At 53.7% G+C, this 14,728-nt stretch overlaps 4 protein-coding genes across 5 annotated transcripts; 3 read left to right on the top strand and 1 right to left on the bottom strand.

Moving 5' to 3' along the window:
- Nucleotides 1-35: 35 nt before the first annotated feature.
- Nucleotides 36-3,278, bottom strand: LMH87_009703 (uncharacterized protein; the record flags this gene model as incomplete). Of its 2 annotated transcripts, none has more annotated exons than XM_056196746.1 (3): nucleotides 36-1,240; nucleotides 1,337-3,185; nucleotides 3,231-3,278. In XM_056196746.1, 3 exons carry the CDS (start codon nucleotides 3,276-3,278, stop codon nucleotides 36-38), a joined length of 3,102 nt encoding a protein of 1,033 aa, XP_056053862.1. The 2 variants fall into 2 exon arrangements, with proteins under 2 accessions (XP_056053862.1, XP_056053863.1); XM_056196747.1 differs by having other exon boundaries at nucleotides 36-1,201.
- A 769-nt stretch (nucleotides 3,279-4,047) lies between these two features.
- Nucleotides 4,048-4,875, top strand: LMH87_009702 (uncharacterized protein; the record flags this gene model as incomplete). The annotated part of the gene is made up of 1 exon (XM_056196744.1): nucleotides 4,048-4,875. The coding sequence occupies one exon, from the start codon at nucleotides 4,048-4,050 to the stop codon at nucleotides 4,873-4,875; it is 828 nt and encodes a 275-aa protein (XP_056053861.1).
- A 2,115-nt stretch (nucleotides 4,876-6,990) lies between these two features.
- Nucleotides 6,991-7,974, top strand: LMH87_009701 (uncharacterized protein; the record flags this gene model as incomplete). The annotated part of the gene is made up of 3 exons (XM_056196743.1): nucleotides 6,991-7,341; nucleotides 7,396-7,643; nucleotides 7,695-7,974. 3 exons carry the CDS (start codon nucleotides 6,991-6,993, stop codon nucleotides 7,972-7,974), a joined length of 879 nt encoding a protein of 292 aa, XP_056053860.1.
- Nucleotides 7,975-9,073: 1,099 nt separating this feature from the next.
- LMH87_009700 (uncharacterized protein) lies at nucleotides 9,074-14,044 on the top strand (the record flags this gene model as incomplete). Its single annotated transcript, XM_056196742.1, has 4 exons — nucleotides 9,074-9,367; nucleotides 9,424-13,348; nucleotides 13,404-13,472; nucleotides 13,719-14,044. The coding sequence occupies 4 exons, from the start codon at nucleotides 9,074-9,076 to the stop codon at nucleotides 14,042-14,044; spliced, it is 4,614 nt and encodes a 1,537-aa protein (XP_056053859.1).
- Between the last annotated feature and the right edge of the window lie 684 nt (nucleotides 14,045-14,728).

Raw genomic sequence — 14,728 nt, 5'->3', positions numbered from 1 at the left:
CATGTGCAAACGAATCCAACGTAGCAGGGTCTGATTTATGCTCGAAGCTCGATAAACGATGCGCCCTCTACCTTCGGGGCCGCCTGCCACGCAGTCATCCCGCGTTCGTACAGCGCGAGCCATACCGCATCTGCGTTTATCACCTCCAGCGCCTCCTTGGCATCAGGCTTCTTGTCCAAGACATCCACCAAAAGATCCAGTACATCGTCAAACATGCCGTCATCGATGCGCACATTCGCCACCATGGCCGTCAGCAGAGAGACAACCGCCGCCCATATCTTCGCTGGGGACGCATGTTGTCCGAGACCAGCTGTCGACAAATGTTCCTCTTGGCGGATCAGTGTCGTGGTGCGCACTTCGAGCCCTGGCTCGGCGCGCAACGGCACCACAATATTTGTCGAGGGGCGCGTGCTGAAGCTCCGTCGGCTATCCTGGGGCGCAGGCCGGCCGGCTGCTAACGCCGCCGCCGCGCGCTTTGATTTGCGGCAAAAGTCGAGCAGGCCTTCGTGCCATTCCGTCTTAAAGCGTGAGGCGAGAAAGTCGCCCGCGGCCTCGCAGAGACCCGCGAGCGTGCTGCAGGCCTCCACGACGATGTAGGGTTCGGGGTCATGGAGCCTGCTGATGACGACGGGCCAGATGGCATTGACCAACGGGAGGAACGAATCCTCGTCGGCAGCGAGCACAGACGAGGCGGATTTGAGGAGCTCCAAAAGAGACCGTCGTAACTTTGGCGTGGGCGATGTAAGATAGTACTGAGTCAGGTTAGCCACACGGCTTAGGAGCTGGTACGTGGACGAGCTCGGCGGCTTGTCCTCGCTTGGTGGCTCGCCGCCTGGATCTTCCATCTCTTCCTCGCCAGCTTTCTTCTTCTCCGGCTCGCCCCAGGGTGTTCGCGGGTGTCCTTGCAGTTGTTGCAAGTCTCTGGCCTCTGCCTCGTCTCGCTTTCTTCGCTCGTTGCGTTTGTCCAAAACTGACATCAGACTGTTCAGGTCCTCCTGTTGGCCAAGCTGCTTCTTATGCTGAATTTCTTTTCTCTCATGGTCTTTCAGCAGGCGCGTACTTTCAGTCATGGCAGCTTGGTCAACGATCTCCTTGAGTACGTCAAATAGATTCTCGACAAACATGGGATACCCATGATAGTTGTCCAGGGCGGCAAAAATAGACTCGACAACATCGTCCAGGAACGGAATGAGGCGAGGTCCTGCAAGACGAATCATCATAGTGAGCACCTGCGTGGATGCTGGCGATATATCTAGCGTGTTAAGACGCAGTGCCACAGAGCTAACCATGTAGTCGACATTGCCAACTATCAGGTCCGAGACAGAATCATACTTACTCGCGGAAGCTACAATGTTCAGCGTGGCCACGGCATGCTGCTGGAGCTTGTGGTTATCGGATCCCAAGAACGTGGCAATTGGAAATAAAACGTCAATGAGTTCGGGCCTAAACGACTCGCCGGATCTCTGGGCTGCGTAAGCGACTACTTCGAGAGCAAGAGCCTCCATGCGCCAGTCAATTGCTGATCCATCGCTATGAGAGTCCAAAAGCTCAACCGAAAAGGAGTACAACTCGCTCAGTGCGGACTCGGCATCGTACGACCCATTTGAAGCCTCGGAGAAGTTGAGAAGGGCATCTTCGTCGGCAGAGGATGCATGCGCAGCTTTTATCATCTCGAGCGACAGCCAGTATGCAGCGATCTGGCTGCTATCTGTAGAATCCCTCACAAAGTCCACCATGTCAGCCAGCAGAGCGCCAGAGTGAGAACTTGAGCTGACAGCCCCCAGGAGGGACAAGAGTTCCCGTTTCAGACCTCTTTGACTCTCGTGCGAAAACAACACGGGTGGGTAGGATATTTTCCCGGCAGATTTCACCATGGATTTTGTTTCCAGAAGCTGAATTGGCGCCGCGTTGTCCGAGTTGGACGTTTTGCTAGCTTGTAGTAATGAAGTGATAGTTTCGCACATTGTGTTTGAGAGTGCGCTCTCCATCGTACTTGATTCGATGTTTAGACTTCTCAAAAGCTCGATGCCCTTGGCAAAGTTGTGAATCGCAATGCGTTTAACGTCGTCGTCTGCAGACTGCATGTGTCGCGGTAAGCTCGACATCCAGTTATACACCGTCATTTTGACCGCATCTAGGAGCTCAGGATATATTCCAGCCATGTGCGATAGATTGGTTTCGGTGATGGAATCGTGGTCGTTCGAATCCAGGATAATGGCCGTTTCCACAAGCAGCGCCGAGCAGTTGGACAAAGTCTTGTGGCATTCATCTAGCAACGTGATGCATAGACGATAAAGCGCTCGTTTGACATCCTCGGAATCATGTGCACGTAGTTTCATCATTGTTGCCAGTACCTTTTTCACTTGTCCAACTGTAGCATCAAGCCACGCTAGTCCGAGCACATTGTTCTTATCTTCCTCTTTGTCGGCTTCTTCCTTGTCCTTCTTGGCAAGGATCGACCGCATGCGCAAATCGCCAAGTACTCTCGTCAATACGAACCTCGCTGCATCCAGACAGCCTGCAATCACAGAGGCTTTGTATCGCGTTGGAGTCTGGAGTACCCTGGCCAGATTGGATAATGTACCAGGTAGGAAAGTGGCCAAGGTACCGTGGTCTCTGATTGCTCGATATAGCGCAACCAATGAATTGATAGCTTCTTCCTGAATTGCTGGAGTGGCGCCGTCCACAATACTATCCAACATCGCTGTGACACCTTGGCCTAACTGCGGGATTGCTGCGGGCTCAGCCAGACCAGCGGCGGCATGTGCGGATCCCGCAGCAGCATCCAGGAGAGCTGTCAAGGTGCGGAACGACTCTAATATGAGCTCCTCTGGCTTGTCTTGATTTGTTTCCGACCCAGGCAAGCCGTCAATAATAAAAATGAGAAAGGTGAATATTTGCTGGACGAGGACAGGCGAAATCCTCGTCCGCCAGCCATGTGCAATGAGGATTCGCAGGCAGGAGACACAGTTTTCCACGACAGTCGTCGGATACCTAGACATTTGACGAAATATATGAGATAGTGGGAAGAAGACATATTCGGCCAGCTTGTCGTGTAAGTCGGCAGATGACGAGTGCAGGATATCAAGGAGTGTGGCAGTAAGGTTTTGCAGCTTGCGGGCTGAAGAGGGCCCATCCTCCTCCCGGATCGTAAGCCGACTGATCTCAACACAGCATGGTTTAAGCTATGGAAGTCAGAAAATAGCCCGCGCAGGTGGCTGTGTACGCACCCGTTGGAAGAAGGCGTTGAGCGTCTCCGAGTCCGTCACTGCCTCCATGGCTGTTTACTAAGACTGTCAAGACGCGTATCGCCGCATTTCCGAAGCTGTAGCAGCTATCAAATTTCTCGAATGACGGAGGCGTTGCAATTTGAAGGCACTTGTCAGTGCAATAATTCGATGTCGCAATGATGGGGAGCGTGGTCGAGACAAGGTGCTTGCAAAATTGCGGGCGAGTGAGAGAAGCTTCTCGACCCGCACTGTGCCTGCGCACGGAGGAGCCACGCTACTTGTCCCTGGAGGTGCGCCTTGTGTCTGGCCTGCTCCCGCCATCCCGAATAAAGCAATGCGGTCGTTTTCTGCAACTATCGCAGTTCAAGCAGACCTTTGATCTCGTCATCCCGACCGACGAATTTTTTAGTTCGGGCGAACGCTATCACGAACACCGAGTCTGGCGTAGGGCGATCGGTATGATCGTGGGTAAATGAGTAGCTAAAAGGTGGCTATGTAAAAGGCAAGAAACTAAATTGTAGCCTCTTCTATCGACCAAAGAGGTGTTTACTCGTTCTGGCTCTCCCTACCTATTGACTGTTCTTTTTAATATGGTTCATAAGTAAGGCCTCTACTGTTGATGCCGCTGTCGTGGCCGCGTATTTCTACCAACCCGACCTTTGGGCAACACCCCCCCCCCCCCCTTTTTCTTCATTGTCACATACCGCGACGTGCCCGAGCAGTACTCTGATTCCACAAGTTCTGCAGCCAGACTGAGCAGCGACAAGAACATTATTTGCAGATGCCATAGGCGGCTACAGTCTGATCCTCCTTCACCATGGTGTACGCTAGAGATCGCCTGCCAGAGAAGCTAGTCGCAGAGATCGACGGCGGCAATCTCGAGGGCGTCGAGGCAATCTACGATTTAGAACAGGGTAGGTCCAAGCAATCGGCCTTGCTTGAAGGTATCGCCGAGCGGGCCGTAGAAAAGTCGCAGCTGGAAATAATCGACTGGGTTTTTGGCAGCAAAGGCTACCGCGTTACCCCCGACTCGCTGAACAACGAGGTCTACCATCAGGCCTGCTTCGCACACTCCCTCGACGTGTGGAAGGCGCTGGTCAGGAACGGCTTCGACCTCAACGTCCACCACAGTGAGTTCGTCGGCGACGCGCTGAGCCTGGAGGCGTACCACGGCAACGTCGACATCGTCGGGTTCGTCTTGGAGAACGGACAGGACCCCAACAAGGCGTGGGGCTACGACGACCAGGAGCCTGCCCTCCTGGCCATGACGGGCGCGAAGCCCTCGCTCGAGATCATCCGCTTGATGCTCCGGCATGGGTGGAGGCAGCAGCAGAGCACCGCGCTCATTGCGGCCGCCGAACGAGGCAACTTGGACGCGCTGCGGTTGTTGGTGGAGCACGGCGCCGACCTCGAGCACGTCGAGGCGTGGTGGTTCACTCACACCGACGTCGAGGACGACGAGTGGGGAACGGCCCTGTACCGCGCCGCCTTCAGGGGCCAGGCCGAGCCCGTCGCGTATCTGTTGGACAGGGGCGCCAGCACCGCCTTCAAGGACAAGAAGGGGCGTTCTGCCCTGTGGGCGGCGAAGCAGGGAGGCAACGAAAAGGTCGTTGAGCTGCTAAGGGGGGCTAGGCTTGAGGCATAAAGACTGAGCGTATTAGATTAGTAGGGATTCTTCGAAAGTGCAAAAAAGACGTCTTGATGCAAAGAATGCGCCCATAGGCTTCAGGAAATGCTAACCCCACGCGAGCAATAACCAGAGCACCTGGAAAGCTCAACACACGACAGTACTCGATATGTAGTACACACCACACTGAAGTATGTAGACCCGAAGGTGGGATAAGGTGCTCGGTTTGGAAGTTGGCCGCCGCCGACTTCCGCTGATTAGACACACACACTCGGGGAAATCCTCGCGGCAGTATGGAAACTGCCTAGCGAAGCAGTCGCATATCCTGGCAGTTTTCTGTGGTTATGCATCAGCCGGATGGTACTGTTCACTCGGCTTTCGACTGTGTGAAATTTATCGTCCTTTGAGGAGTTACGTTTATGCAGCAAACTTATAATTTATGATGACTTGGCAAGACTTTACGACTGTGGCTCATGTGCTTCATTATTTTTCCAACAGTCCATCACACTACCCTAGCCCCCGAATTGTAAGGATCTATACCTCCTCCCGGGAAACGATGATCATTTGCCTACAACTGGCAACATCCCACATCACAGACGGCTCCACCACCATACGGCCAGTCTCATTCACAGTCTTTGCACCGTTTTTAGTAAGCCATGTGAACCAGACCTCGGCCGTCCTGGAGGTCTCGTTCCAGACGCTCATCTTGGCGAACCCTCCCGCTCCTTCTGGTGTGTACGGGTTCAGACTCCGACACTCCTTCCATTGGCCACCAAGTACTAAGTCCCGGCAGAATGAATCGAAATCGCGACGGTTTACAAAAGGGGAGTCACTGACGCGTCTCTCGCCATTGATGTAGAACTCCTGATTGCATCCAGGTTTGCCGCAGTCTTGCCTGAGTCTCTGAACATTCCACACGCCGTGTGCCTCTGCAGCGTAAACGAGAGTGGCGGCGGGCGCAAGCGCGAGAAGAGAAACAAGGGATAACATCATAGTAAGTATACTTAAGGTGGTAAAGTTTTGCGTTTGGGCAAGAAAGTTGAGTCGAGAAAGGAAATTTTCTTGCCCAATGAAATGTGTGTCATAGGCTGCCTTCTTATATGTGCAGCCCGTCGGCTTCCTAGGGTTAGCTACGGATTAAGATAATCAATATTTGACGCAATGCACTGTCACCATGCAGTATGGATTACATTCACTATCAACGTGCAGTATATATTACATTTACGAATCTTGTTGGAAGTTGCTAGCGTAATGCTGCAGCTTGCACTACCAGGCCAGCTGAGGAGCCACTTCGGCCAACGTTGCGATAGTTCTATCGACAATTCAGATCCATCAAAAGCCGGTAAAATAGCAGTAACTGAGCAAGGTCAGAGTAAATGCTTCAGGGTACGGTATTCTGGCACCTTCAAAGTCACTGCAAACTTCATATGAGTGTATCAGTTTGCTGTGGAAGATGTTCTCAACATGTACAAAAGTCCCTTTCTCAAGTCTTGCCGCACTCAAGTGGTAAAGTGACCCCGCCCGCTGTCCACCAGCGAGATCACGGTGCTTCACTTACACGAGAGCCACCAACACAAAAAGGCCCACGACGCCGACAGCGAGGACAATTCTGCCACTATGAAGCCAGTGGAGGACGCATGGCAGCTGCCAGCCCCGATAGCTTCAAGAATTATGCACGGCGACCCCGAGGATGAATATGACGACGTGGATCCGGAGGAATCGATGGAGGACTTTATGGAAAGGGTCAAGGAAAATGAGGGTCGTCAAGACTAGGAGCGAATACTCATCATTATAACGGCGGTCAACTCTACGGCTTTCCTTTTAAATGAGTTGCCGTTAATTTAGAATTATAGCAGCTTATTATATATAAACTTATAGAAAACAAAATCGCTATTAATATATGTCATATTATTTCTATCATGATAAATCTGCTAAGGTAAGCCTCTGGGGTTTCCCCACACAGTGGGACACTTTGCCCTACATCCGTACACTGCTGTGGTAAGACCTCTGACACTGTGCGACAGCGTACCCTTCACTGTATCTACCTCCTCATTCACGACAGCCCGATCTCATTCCCCGAGGCAATTCACGTTCAAGGCAATTTCGTAGTCTCTCAATCTTCCGACTCAGGCCATGTCTACCTCACCTCCCTTTTCTGTTACGGTTCACCCGTACAAGTCCCGCGTTCACGGCGCGTCTGCCTACGAACTAGGCCCGACCACGGCCAAGAACGCCATCCTCTTCATTGGCGGCTTATTCGACGGTCCTCATACCGTGTCGTATACTCGAACCGTGGCCAAGTTTGTGGAGGAGGCCAAGGACTTGGACTATTCCATTTTCGAAATCCGGATGCGAAGCTCCTTTATCGGATTTGGCACGTCAAGCTTGAAGAAGGATGTCGAGGACATTTCAGCGCTCGTCACGTATCTCCGCTCCATTGGCCGCGAAAAGATTGTGCTGTTTGGCCACTCTACAGGATGCCAGGTGAGTGTATTGCTGTTACATAATTTTGTCACATCTAGGTTCTAATCTGAACAGGATTGCATGGAATATGCCGACTACGAGAAGCACGGCAACAGCCCTGTAGATGGCTTCATCATCCAGGCGCCTGTTTCGGACCGCGAGGCGCTCAGGAAGGATTTTCCCAACTTTGACGAGCTTTTGGCCGTTTCTGAAAAGATGATTGCAGACGGGCAGGAAAACGAATACGTGTCTGCGAAGCTGATGCCACGAGGTTTCGACGTACCCATTACTGCCTACCGACTGCACTCATTGATTGCAAAAGGGTGAGCGCGCATCTGATCTCCTGTCGGGATGAATGCTCACATATAATACAGCGGCGACGATGACTTTTTTTCATCAGATTTTGACGAGGTGACTCGCAAAAAGCTCTGGGGCAGATTCACCAAGCCGGTGCTGGTGCTTCACTCTGAGGAGGACGAGTATGTCCCGGTTCACGTGAATCAGGATGCCCTGCGCAAACTGTACCGTGAGGCGAGCCCTCAGGTCAGTCCGTTGTCCGGGTCGATTCCGGATGCTAGCCATACTGTTCAGAACGCCAATGGGCGTGAATGGCTCGCCAAGACTGTGGTCAAGTTCTTGCAGTCGCTGCAGTGAGAATGCAATAGTTCCGGGGTACATTCGACCGACCATAGAATAGATGGGGTGCATAAGAGTCAATATAGAGATGCATTAAGAAATTCTCACAAAACAGGTCAATCATTCTCTTGAGACCTACTGCTGTCGTTAAATACCCTTTCAAGCATGGTGGGAGTGCTTCGCTGTCATCTGGTCCTCTCATTCGACAATACCGGTAAATCTGCGAACAAGGGCTTGTATGCTTAGTTTTGATTACGAGTGTCAATAGCGGCGTATTTTGCTACGTATATTATTGCTTTCCGCATTCTGCCCGGTCCTCTTCGTAATTATGTGAGTCCGAGTCGTGAGGTGCAGGGTATGAACAGGTAGCGAGACGCGTGCAACGTGGAGTTCGGCCAGAAAAATATCATGACGTGCGGCACCGCGCCGGCAAGGAACCGGCTTTAACGCCTTGCCCCCGAATACAGGCCTGTAATAATGAACCGACGAGTATTACAGTGAGACTGCGGTGGCTCTGGGCCGCGCCGTCATGGACTGGCCGCCACTGGAAACGAGGCCACAGTGGACAGCTACAGTAGGTAGGCTTGGCAGCGGCTTCAGCGGTCTGGCAGGCGCTGGGCTAGCACCGATTAGTGGGTGCGATGCAGACACTAATTGGTCCAAGAGGCTGAGTGTGGACCCGTTCGCAGACATTCCTCCAATCAACTGCTGCCCTGCCCAGTCGCTGACAAAGCTCTCTACTCAGTTCTGCAGACGGCGACGAGCCAGCTGTGATCCACCCCGGACGGATGGCCGTGCCGTCATTACATATCAATTCTAGTCTGCCTCTTTTTTTCTCTCTCTCTCTTTCGACTGATTTGTTCATCACCAACCGCTTTTCCCTCTCGGTAGCTTTCGCCCCTATTGGCCTCTTCACTGTAGGCGCTTTGGCGAAACGACTCGAGACTTGCCGCTCCGCCCGCCTTCGGACCCTCGCCGCCCGTGAGCTCAGCTGCTGAACGAGACCTGCACCCGTTTTTTGACTGCATCTCCCACGCTTCTTCTGCTCCCGTCACACCACCGTTGAGCAATGACCTAAGCGCCCCGACGACCCGAAACCGACCATCGACCCGCCGCGATGGAATATCCAAACACCCAGCAGCGCCTGCTGCACACGGGCTCCTTCACCGGCCTCCGGCCAATGGAGAACCTGCACAGCTACTTTAAGCCCAAGTCGCATCCCTTCTGCGCCGATCCCGAGGGCTGGGGTCCTCTCAGCCCTATTCGTTATGACTTCACTCCCTGCTTCATTGATGTTTGGATTGGCTCCGTCGCCGTCTTCGGTCTCCTCTTTGGTCCTCTTGCTATCTGGTATCTCCGGGGCAAGAACGACAACAAGACGCCCAAGGATGTTGGCTACTGGCTTAAGCAGGTCCGTCGCGTAGCTTTGCCAGTGCTACTAACTAGTCATTGCTAACTCTTCTATAGACCCTCTTCGGAGTCCTTACCGCATCCGTTCTCGTTCAGCTGCTCTTCCAGGTCATGGAGGCCAAGCATGCCGACTTTCGCATCGCCATCACCTTGCTGCTACTCGCTTCCTTTGCCGTCATCTTCTATATCCAGCACGTTGAGCACACCAGAATTAGACACGCCAACGGTGTCGTCCTTTTCTACTGGCTCCTGCTCATGATTGCGCAGAGCGTCAAGCTCCGTTCGCTCATCTCCCAGCAGCTTTACGCCCACGACAAGCCGTACTTTATTTCCTACTGTGTCGGTTTTGGTCTCTCCGCCGCCGAGTTCGGTGTCGAGTGGCTGTGGCCTCGCTTCGGCACCCCCAGTGACTACCAGGCAATCGCCGACGAGGACGAGTGCCCTGTCGAATATGCGACCGTCTTCTCCAAGCTCACCTTCTCGTGGATGACCCCCATGATGCGATTCGGCTACAAGAACTTCCTCACCGAAGACGATCTCTGGGCTCTGGCCAAGGCTGACAAGACCAGCACTACTGGCGAGGGCTTCAGCAATGCCTGGGAGCATGAGATGAAGAATAGACCCAAGTCGCCCTCCTTGTGGCTTGCCCTCTTCCGCGCCTATGGTGGTCCTTATGCCGTCGCAGCCATTTTCAAAATTGGAAATGACATGTCGCAGTACATCCAGCCCCAGTTGCTTCGTCTGCTTCTCAGATGGGTGCAGTCCTACGAGACCGATTCTCCCCAACCCGTCATCAAGGGCGCTGCTCTCGCATTGGCCATGTTTGCCTGCGCCATCTTCCAGACCACAATGGTGCACCAGTACTTCCAGCTCGCTTTCGAGACTGGTATGCGCATCAAGGGTGGCCTCGGCTCCAGCATCTATCGGAAGGCGCTTCGACTCTCCAATGAGGGTCGCGCTACCAAGTCTACCGGCGACATTGTCAACTACATGGCTGTCGACGCTCAGCGTCTGCAGGACCTGACCCAGTTTGCTCAGCAGGCTTGGTCTGCCCCCTTCCAAATCGTTATTTGCATGGTATCCCTCTACAGTCTCGTCGGATGGTCCATGCTGGCTGGCATTGCTGTCATGATCATCATGATGCCTATCCAGGGCTTTGTCGCAAGACTCATGAAGAAGCTTCAGAAGGAACAGATGAAGAACAAGGATGCCAGAAGCCGTCTCATCAACGAAATCATCACCAACATGAAGAGCATCAAGCTCTACTCTTGGGGCTCTGCCTTTATGAACAAGCTCAACTTTGTCCGAAATGAGCAGGAGCTAAAGAACCTCCGCAAGATTGGTGCCACCCAGGCCGTCGCCAACTTTACCTGGAACACTGCTCCTTTCTTCGTCTCTTGCTCAACTTTTACCATCTTCGTCCTCACCCAAAACAAGCCTCTGACGACGGACATTGTCTTCCCCGCTCTTGCTCTCTTCAATCTGCTTTCGTTCCCCCTGGCCGTCCTGCCCATGGTCATCACCTCCATTGTTGAAGCCTCCGTCGCTGTTGGCCGTCTCACAGACTTCTTCAACGCCGAGGAGATTCAGCCTGATGCCATCACGGTTGGTCCTGCTCCTACCAAGCTCGGTGAAGAGTCTGTCATCATCCGCGATGGTACCTTTTCTTGGAACCGCCATGAGGATAAAAAGGCTCTCAAGAACATCAACTACACTGCTTACAAGGGCGAGCTCTCTTGCGTTGTTGGCCGTGTCGGTGCCGGCAAATCCTCCTTCCTCCAGAGTGTCCTTGGTGATCTCTGGAAGGTCGCAGGCCATGCAGAGGTTCGCGGTATGGTTGCCTATGCGTCTCAGCAAACCTGGGTGCTCAACGCCACCGTCAAGGAAAACATTGTCTTTGGGTACCGCTACGACTCTGAGTTTTATGAAAAGACCGTCAAGGCCTGTGCTCTTCTGGATGACTTTGCCCAGCTGCCCGATGGCGACGAGACTGTTGTCGGTGAGCGCGGTATCTCCCTGAGTGGAGGACAGAAGGCCCGTGTTTCCCTGGCCCGGGCTGTCTACGCTCGTGCTGACATTTACCTCCTGGACGATGTTCTGTCTGCTGTTGACTCTCATGTCGGCCGACACATCATTGACAATGTTCTTGGCCCCCGTGGCTTGCTCGCTTCGAAGACCCGCATTCTCGCTACCAACTCCATCCCTGTCTTGCGTCAGGCAAGCTACATCACCCTCCTCCGCGACGGTGAGATTGCTGAACGTGGCTCTTACAATGAGTTAGTCGCCAAGAAGGGTCTCGTTGCTGACCTGCTACGTACTGCATCGCAGGAATCTGGCCATGCTTCTGGATCCTCCACGCCGCCTTCGAGCGAATCCACCATTGTTGACGCCGAGAGCAGCCAAGACAAGGAGGAGCTGGAGGAGGCTCAGGAGAACGTTCCTGAAATGGCACCCATTAAGCCTCCCAAGATGGGACTCTCTGTCACTGACAAGGGTCGCTCCAGCAGCATGGCTACCTTGCGCCGTGCCAGCACGGCTTCCTTCCGGGGACCTCGCGGCAAGCTCACTGATGAGGAGATGAACCCGAGTCGTCGCACTCAGCAGAAGAAGGAGTTTGTCGAGCAAGGCAAGGTCAAGTGGTCCGTCTACGGAGAATACGCCAAGGAAAACAATGCAATTGCAGTCTTTGTCTACATCACTGCCCTGCTTGCCGCTCAGACTGCCAACATTGGTGCTGCTTTCTGGCTGCAGCATTGGGCTGACCAAAACCGTGACAAGGGCACCAACGAAAACGTTGGCGCATACATTGGCATCTACTTTGCGATTGGTATTTCGTCTTCTGCTCTTACTGTCATCCAAACCCTCGTTCTCTGGATCTTCTGCTCTATTGAAGCCTCCCGCAAGCTGCACGAGCGCATGGCCAACGCCATCTTCCGCTCCCCCATGTCCTTTTTCGACACGACTCCCACTGGACGAATCCTCAACCGATTCTCTAGCGACATTTACAAGGTCGACGAGATCCTTGCCCGTGTCTTCAACATGCTGTTCAACAATGTTGCGCGATCTGGCTTCACCATCTTGGTTATTTCGTACACGACGCCTCCATTCACCGCATTCATCATTCCTCTGGGTCTGGCCTACTACTTTATCCAGCGCTACTACCTCCGCACCTCGCGTGAGCTGAAGCGTCTCGACAGCGTCAGCCGCAGCCCCGTCTATGCTCATTTCCAGGAGTCTCTTGGTGGCCTCACCACCATCCGTGCTTACCGCCAGCAGGAGCGCTTCCGTCTCGAGAACGAGTGGCGTCTTGATGCCAACCTCAGGGCCTACTTCCCCTCCATCAGCGCCAACAGATGGCTTGCTGTACGCCTCGAGGTCATGGGCGCCATTGTCATCTTGGCCGCTGCCGGCCTGGCCATTATTGCTGTTGCCAGCGGCTCTGGTCTCGGAGACGGCCCCATTGGTCTCTCGCTGTCCCAGGCCCTGCAAATCACCACCTCTCTCAACTGGATCGTGCGACAGACTGTCGAAGTCGAGACCAACATCGTCTCGGTCGAGCGTGTCCTCGAGTACGCCGCCCTGCCCAGCGAGGCCCCCGAGGTGATTGCCAACCACCGGCCGCCTGTGGCCTGGCCTGCCAAGGGCGAGGTTGAGTTCAAGAACTACAGCACTCGCTACCGCGAGGGGCTCGATCTCGTGCTCAAGAACATCAACCTGGACATCAAGTCGCATGAGAAGATTGGTGTTGTAGGTCGCACAGGAGCGGGCAAGTCGTCACTTACACTTGCGCTGTTCCGTCTGATTGAGCCTGCGACTGGCAACATTGGTATTGACAACCTGAACACATCATCTATCGGTCTGCTGGATCTGCGCCGAAGACTTGCCATTATCCCGCAGGATGCCGCTCTGTTTGAGGGCACCGTGCGTGATAACTTGGACCCGGGACATGTTCACGATGATACGGAGTTGTGGAGCGTTCTCGGTACGTTTGACGAATATCTCGCATGCTGCACTACCTAGCTGACAGTGATTTGTAGATCATGCTCGCCTCAAGGATCACATCAAGACTATGGACGGTGGCCTGGAAGCCAAGATTACTGAAGGAGGTAAGCCGCTTTTTTGCAATTTACTTGAATGTTTGTGTGATTATCTCCGCCAATGTGATGACAAGGGGATCAGCGCAACTGAGAACGCCTCTTTGCCAGGATGGCATGTCACTCGACCAATCATTGTGGGCTTGATGTGATGTACAAACGCCCGCTGGGACATGCGCGGAAATAATCACACAAACTACGCCGAGGGATGCCCGAATCATCTTTGTCGTACGGCAACGCTAACCCTCAATTTCGCAGGATCGAACCTCTCTCAGGGACAACGCCAGCTGGTGTCGCTCGCGCGCGCCATGCTGACGCCGTCCAACATCCTGGTGCTCGACGAGGCGACGGCCGCCGTCGACGTGGAGACGGACGCGATGCTGCAGACGACGCTGCGGTCGCCGCTCTTCTCCAACCGCACCATCATCACCGTCGCGCACCGCCTCAACACGATTGTGGACAGCGACCGCGTCATCGTCCTCGACAAGGGCGAGGTGGTTGAGTTTGACACGCCTGCAGCCCTGTACAAGAAGCAGGGCCATTTCTACAACCTGATGAAGCAGGCGGGTCTCGAGGTGGAGTGAGGTGAACCGGCGCGTCCGGAGGAGGGCCCTTTTTCTGAACAAGGGCGTGTATTGTTTTTTTTTTTTCTCTCTGGGCAGATGTGGAGTTGGCTTGTTACATTCAACTCACACACTGAAGGTGCTGTTGTTTTCTTGAAAAGTTTTCTATCTGGTGGTTGTCTACTTATTGCACATGATTATATAACTTGTGATATAGAATGCAAAAAAATTAAACTTTGCCGGATGCTACCATACATAATGACGTGCTCAAGGGCAGCAGTTCCTGAGTCAGGTCGTGGCCGAGACCACAGATGGCCAAGAGTTAGTTCACCCGTGACGCGCCAGAGAAAACCAACATGGAGTAGAGCATGCAACGGTTGCAGAAACGCGTCCTGTTGTGCCCGCGTTCTCGGCTCAATCCGATCCGTAAAAATGGCATCATTTTGTCTCTGGGGCAGGCTCTTGCTCATCCCCCCCCCCCCCCCCGAGGAGGGATTCATGGTGCAGCACCGGCTTCGCCGAAGCTTTTTTTATCTGATCAACACCAACTTGACAACCGGCGGGGGAAGGGGGTATTCTCGGTGTGGCTGTGAGACATTGGATGATTGACTCGCGTTGCTGTACACACGCCCGCAGCAGCCCCTTGGTAACATCCACCGAGAAGAAAAGACCGGCCCCCCCTCCCCTCTTCCCAGTCCTGGACAA

The sequence above is a fragment of the Akanthomyces muscarius genome, chromosome 5 (assembly GCF_028009165.1).
Source record: "Akanthomyces muscarius strain Ve6 chromosome 5, whole genome shotgun sequence".
In the NCBI taxonomy this organism is placed as follows: domain Eukaryota; kingdom Fungi; phylum Ascomycota; class Sordariomycetes; order Hypocreales; family Cordycipitaceae; genus Akanthomyces; species Akanthomyces muscarius.
This window is presented reverse-complemented; position numbering and strand designations above follow the sequence as displayed.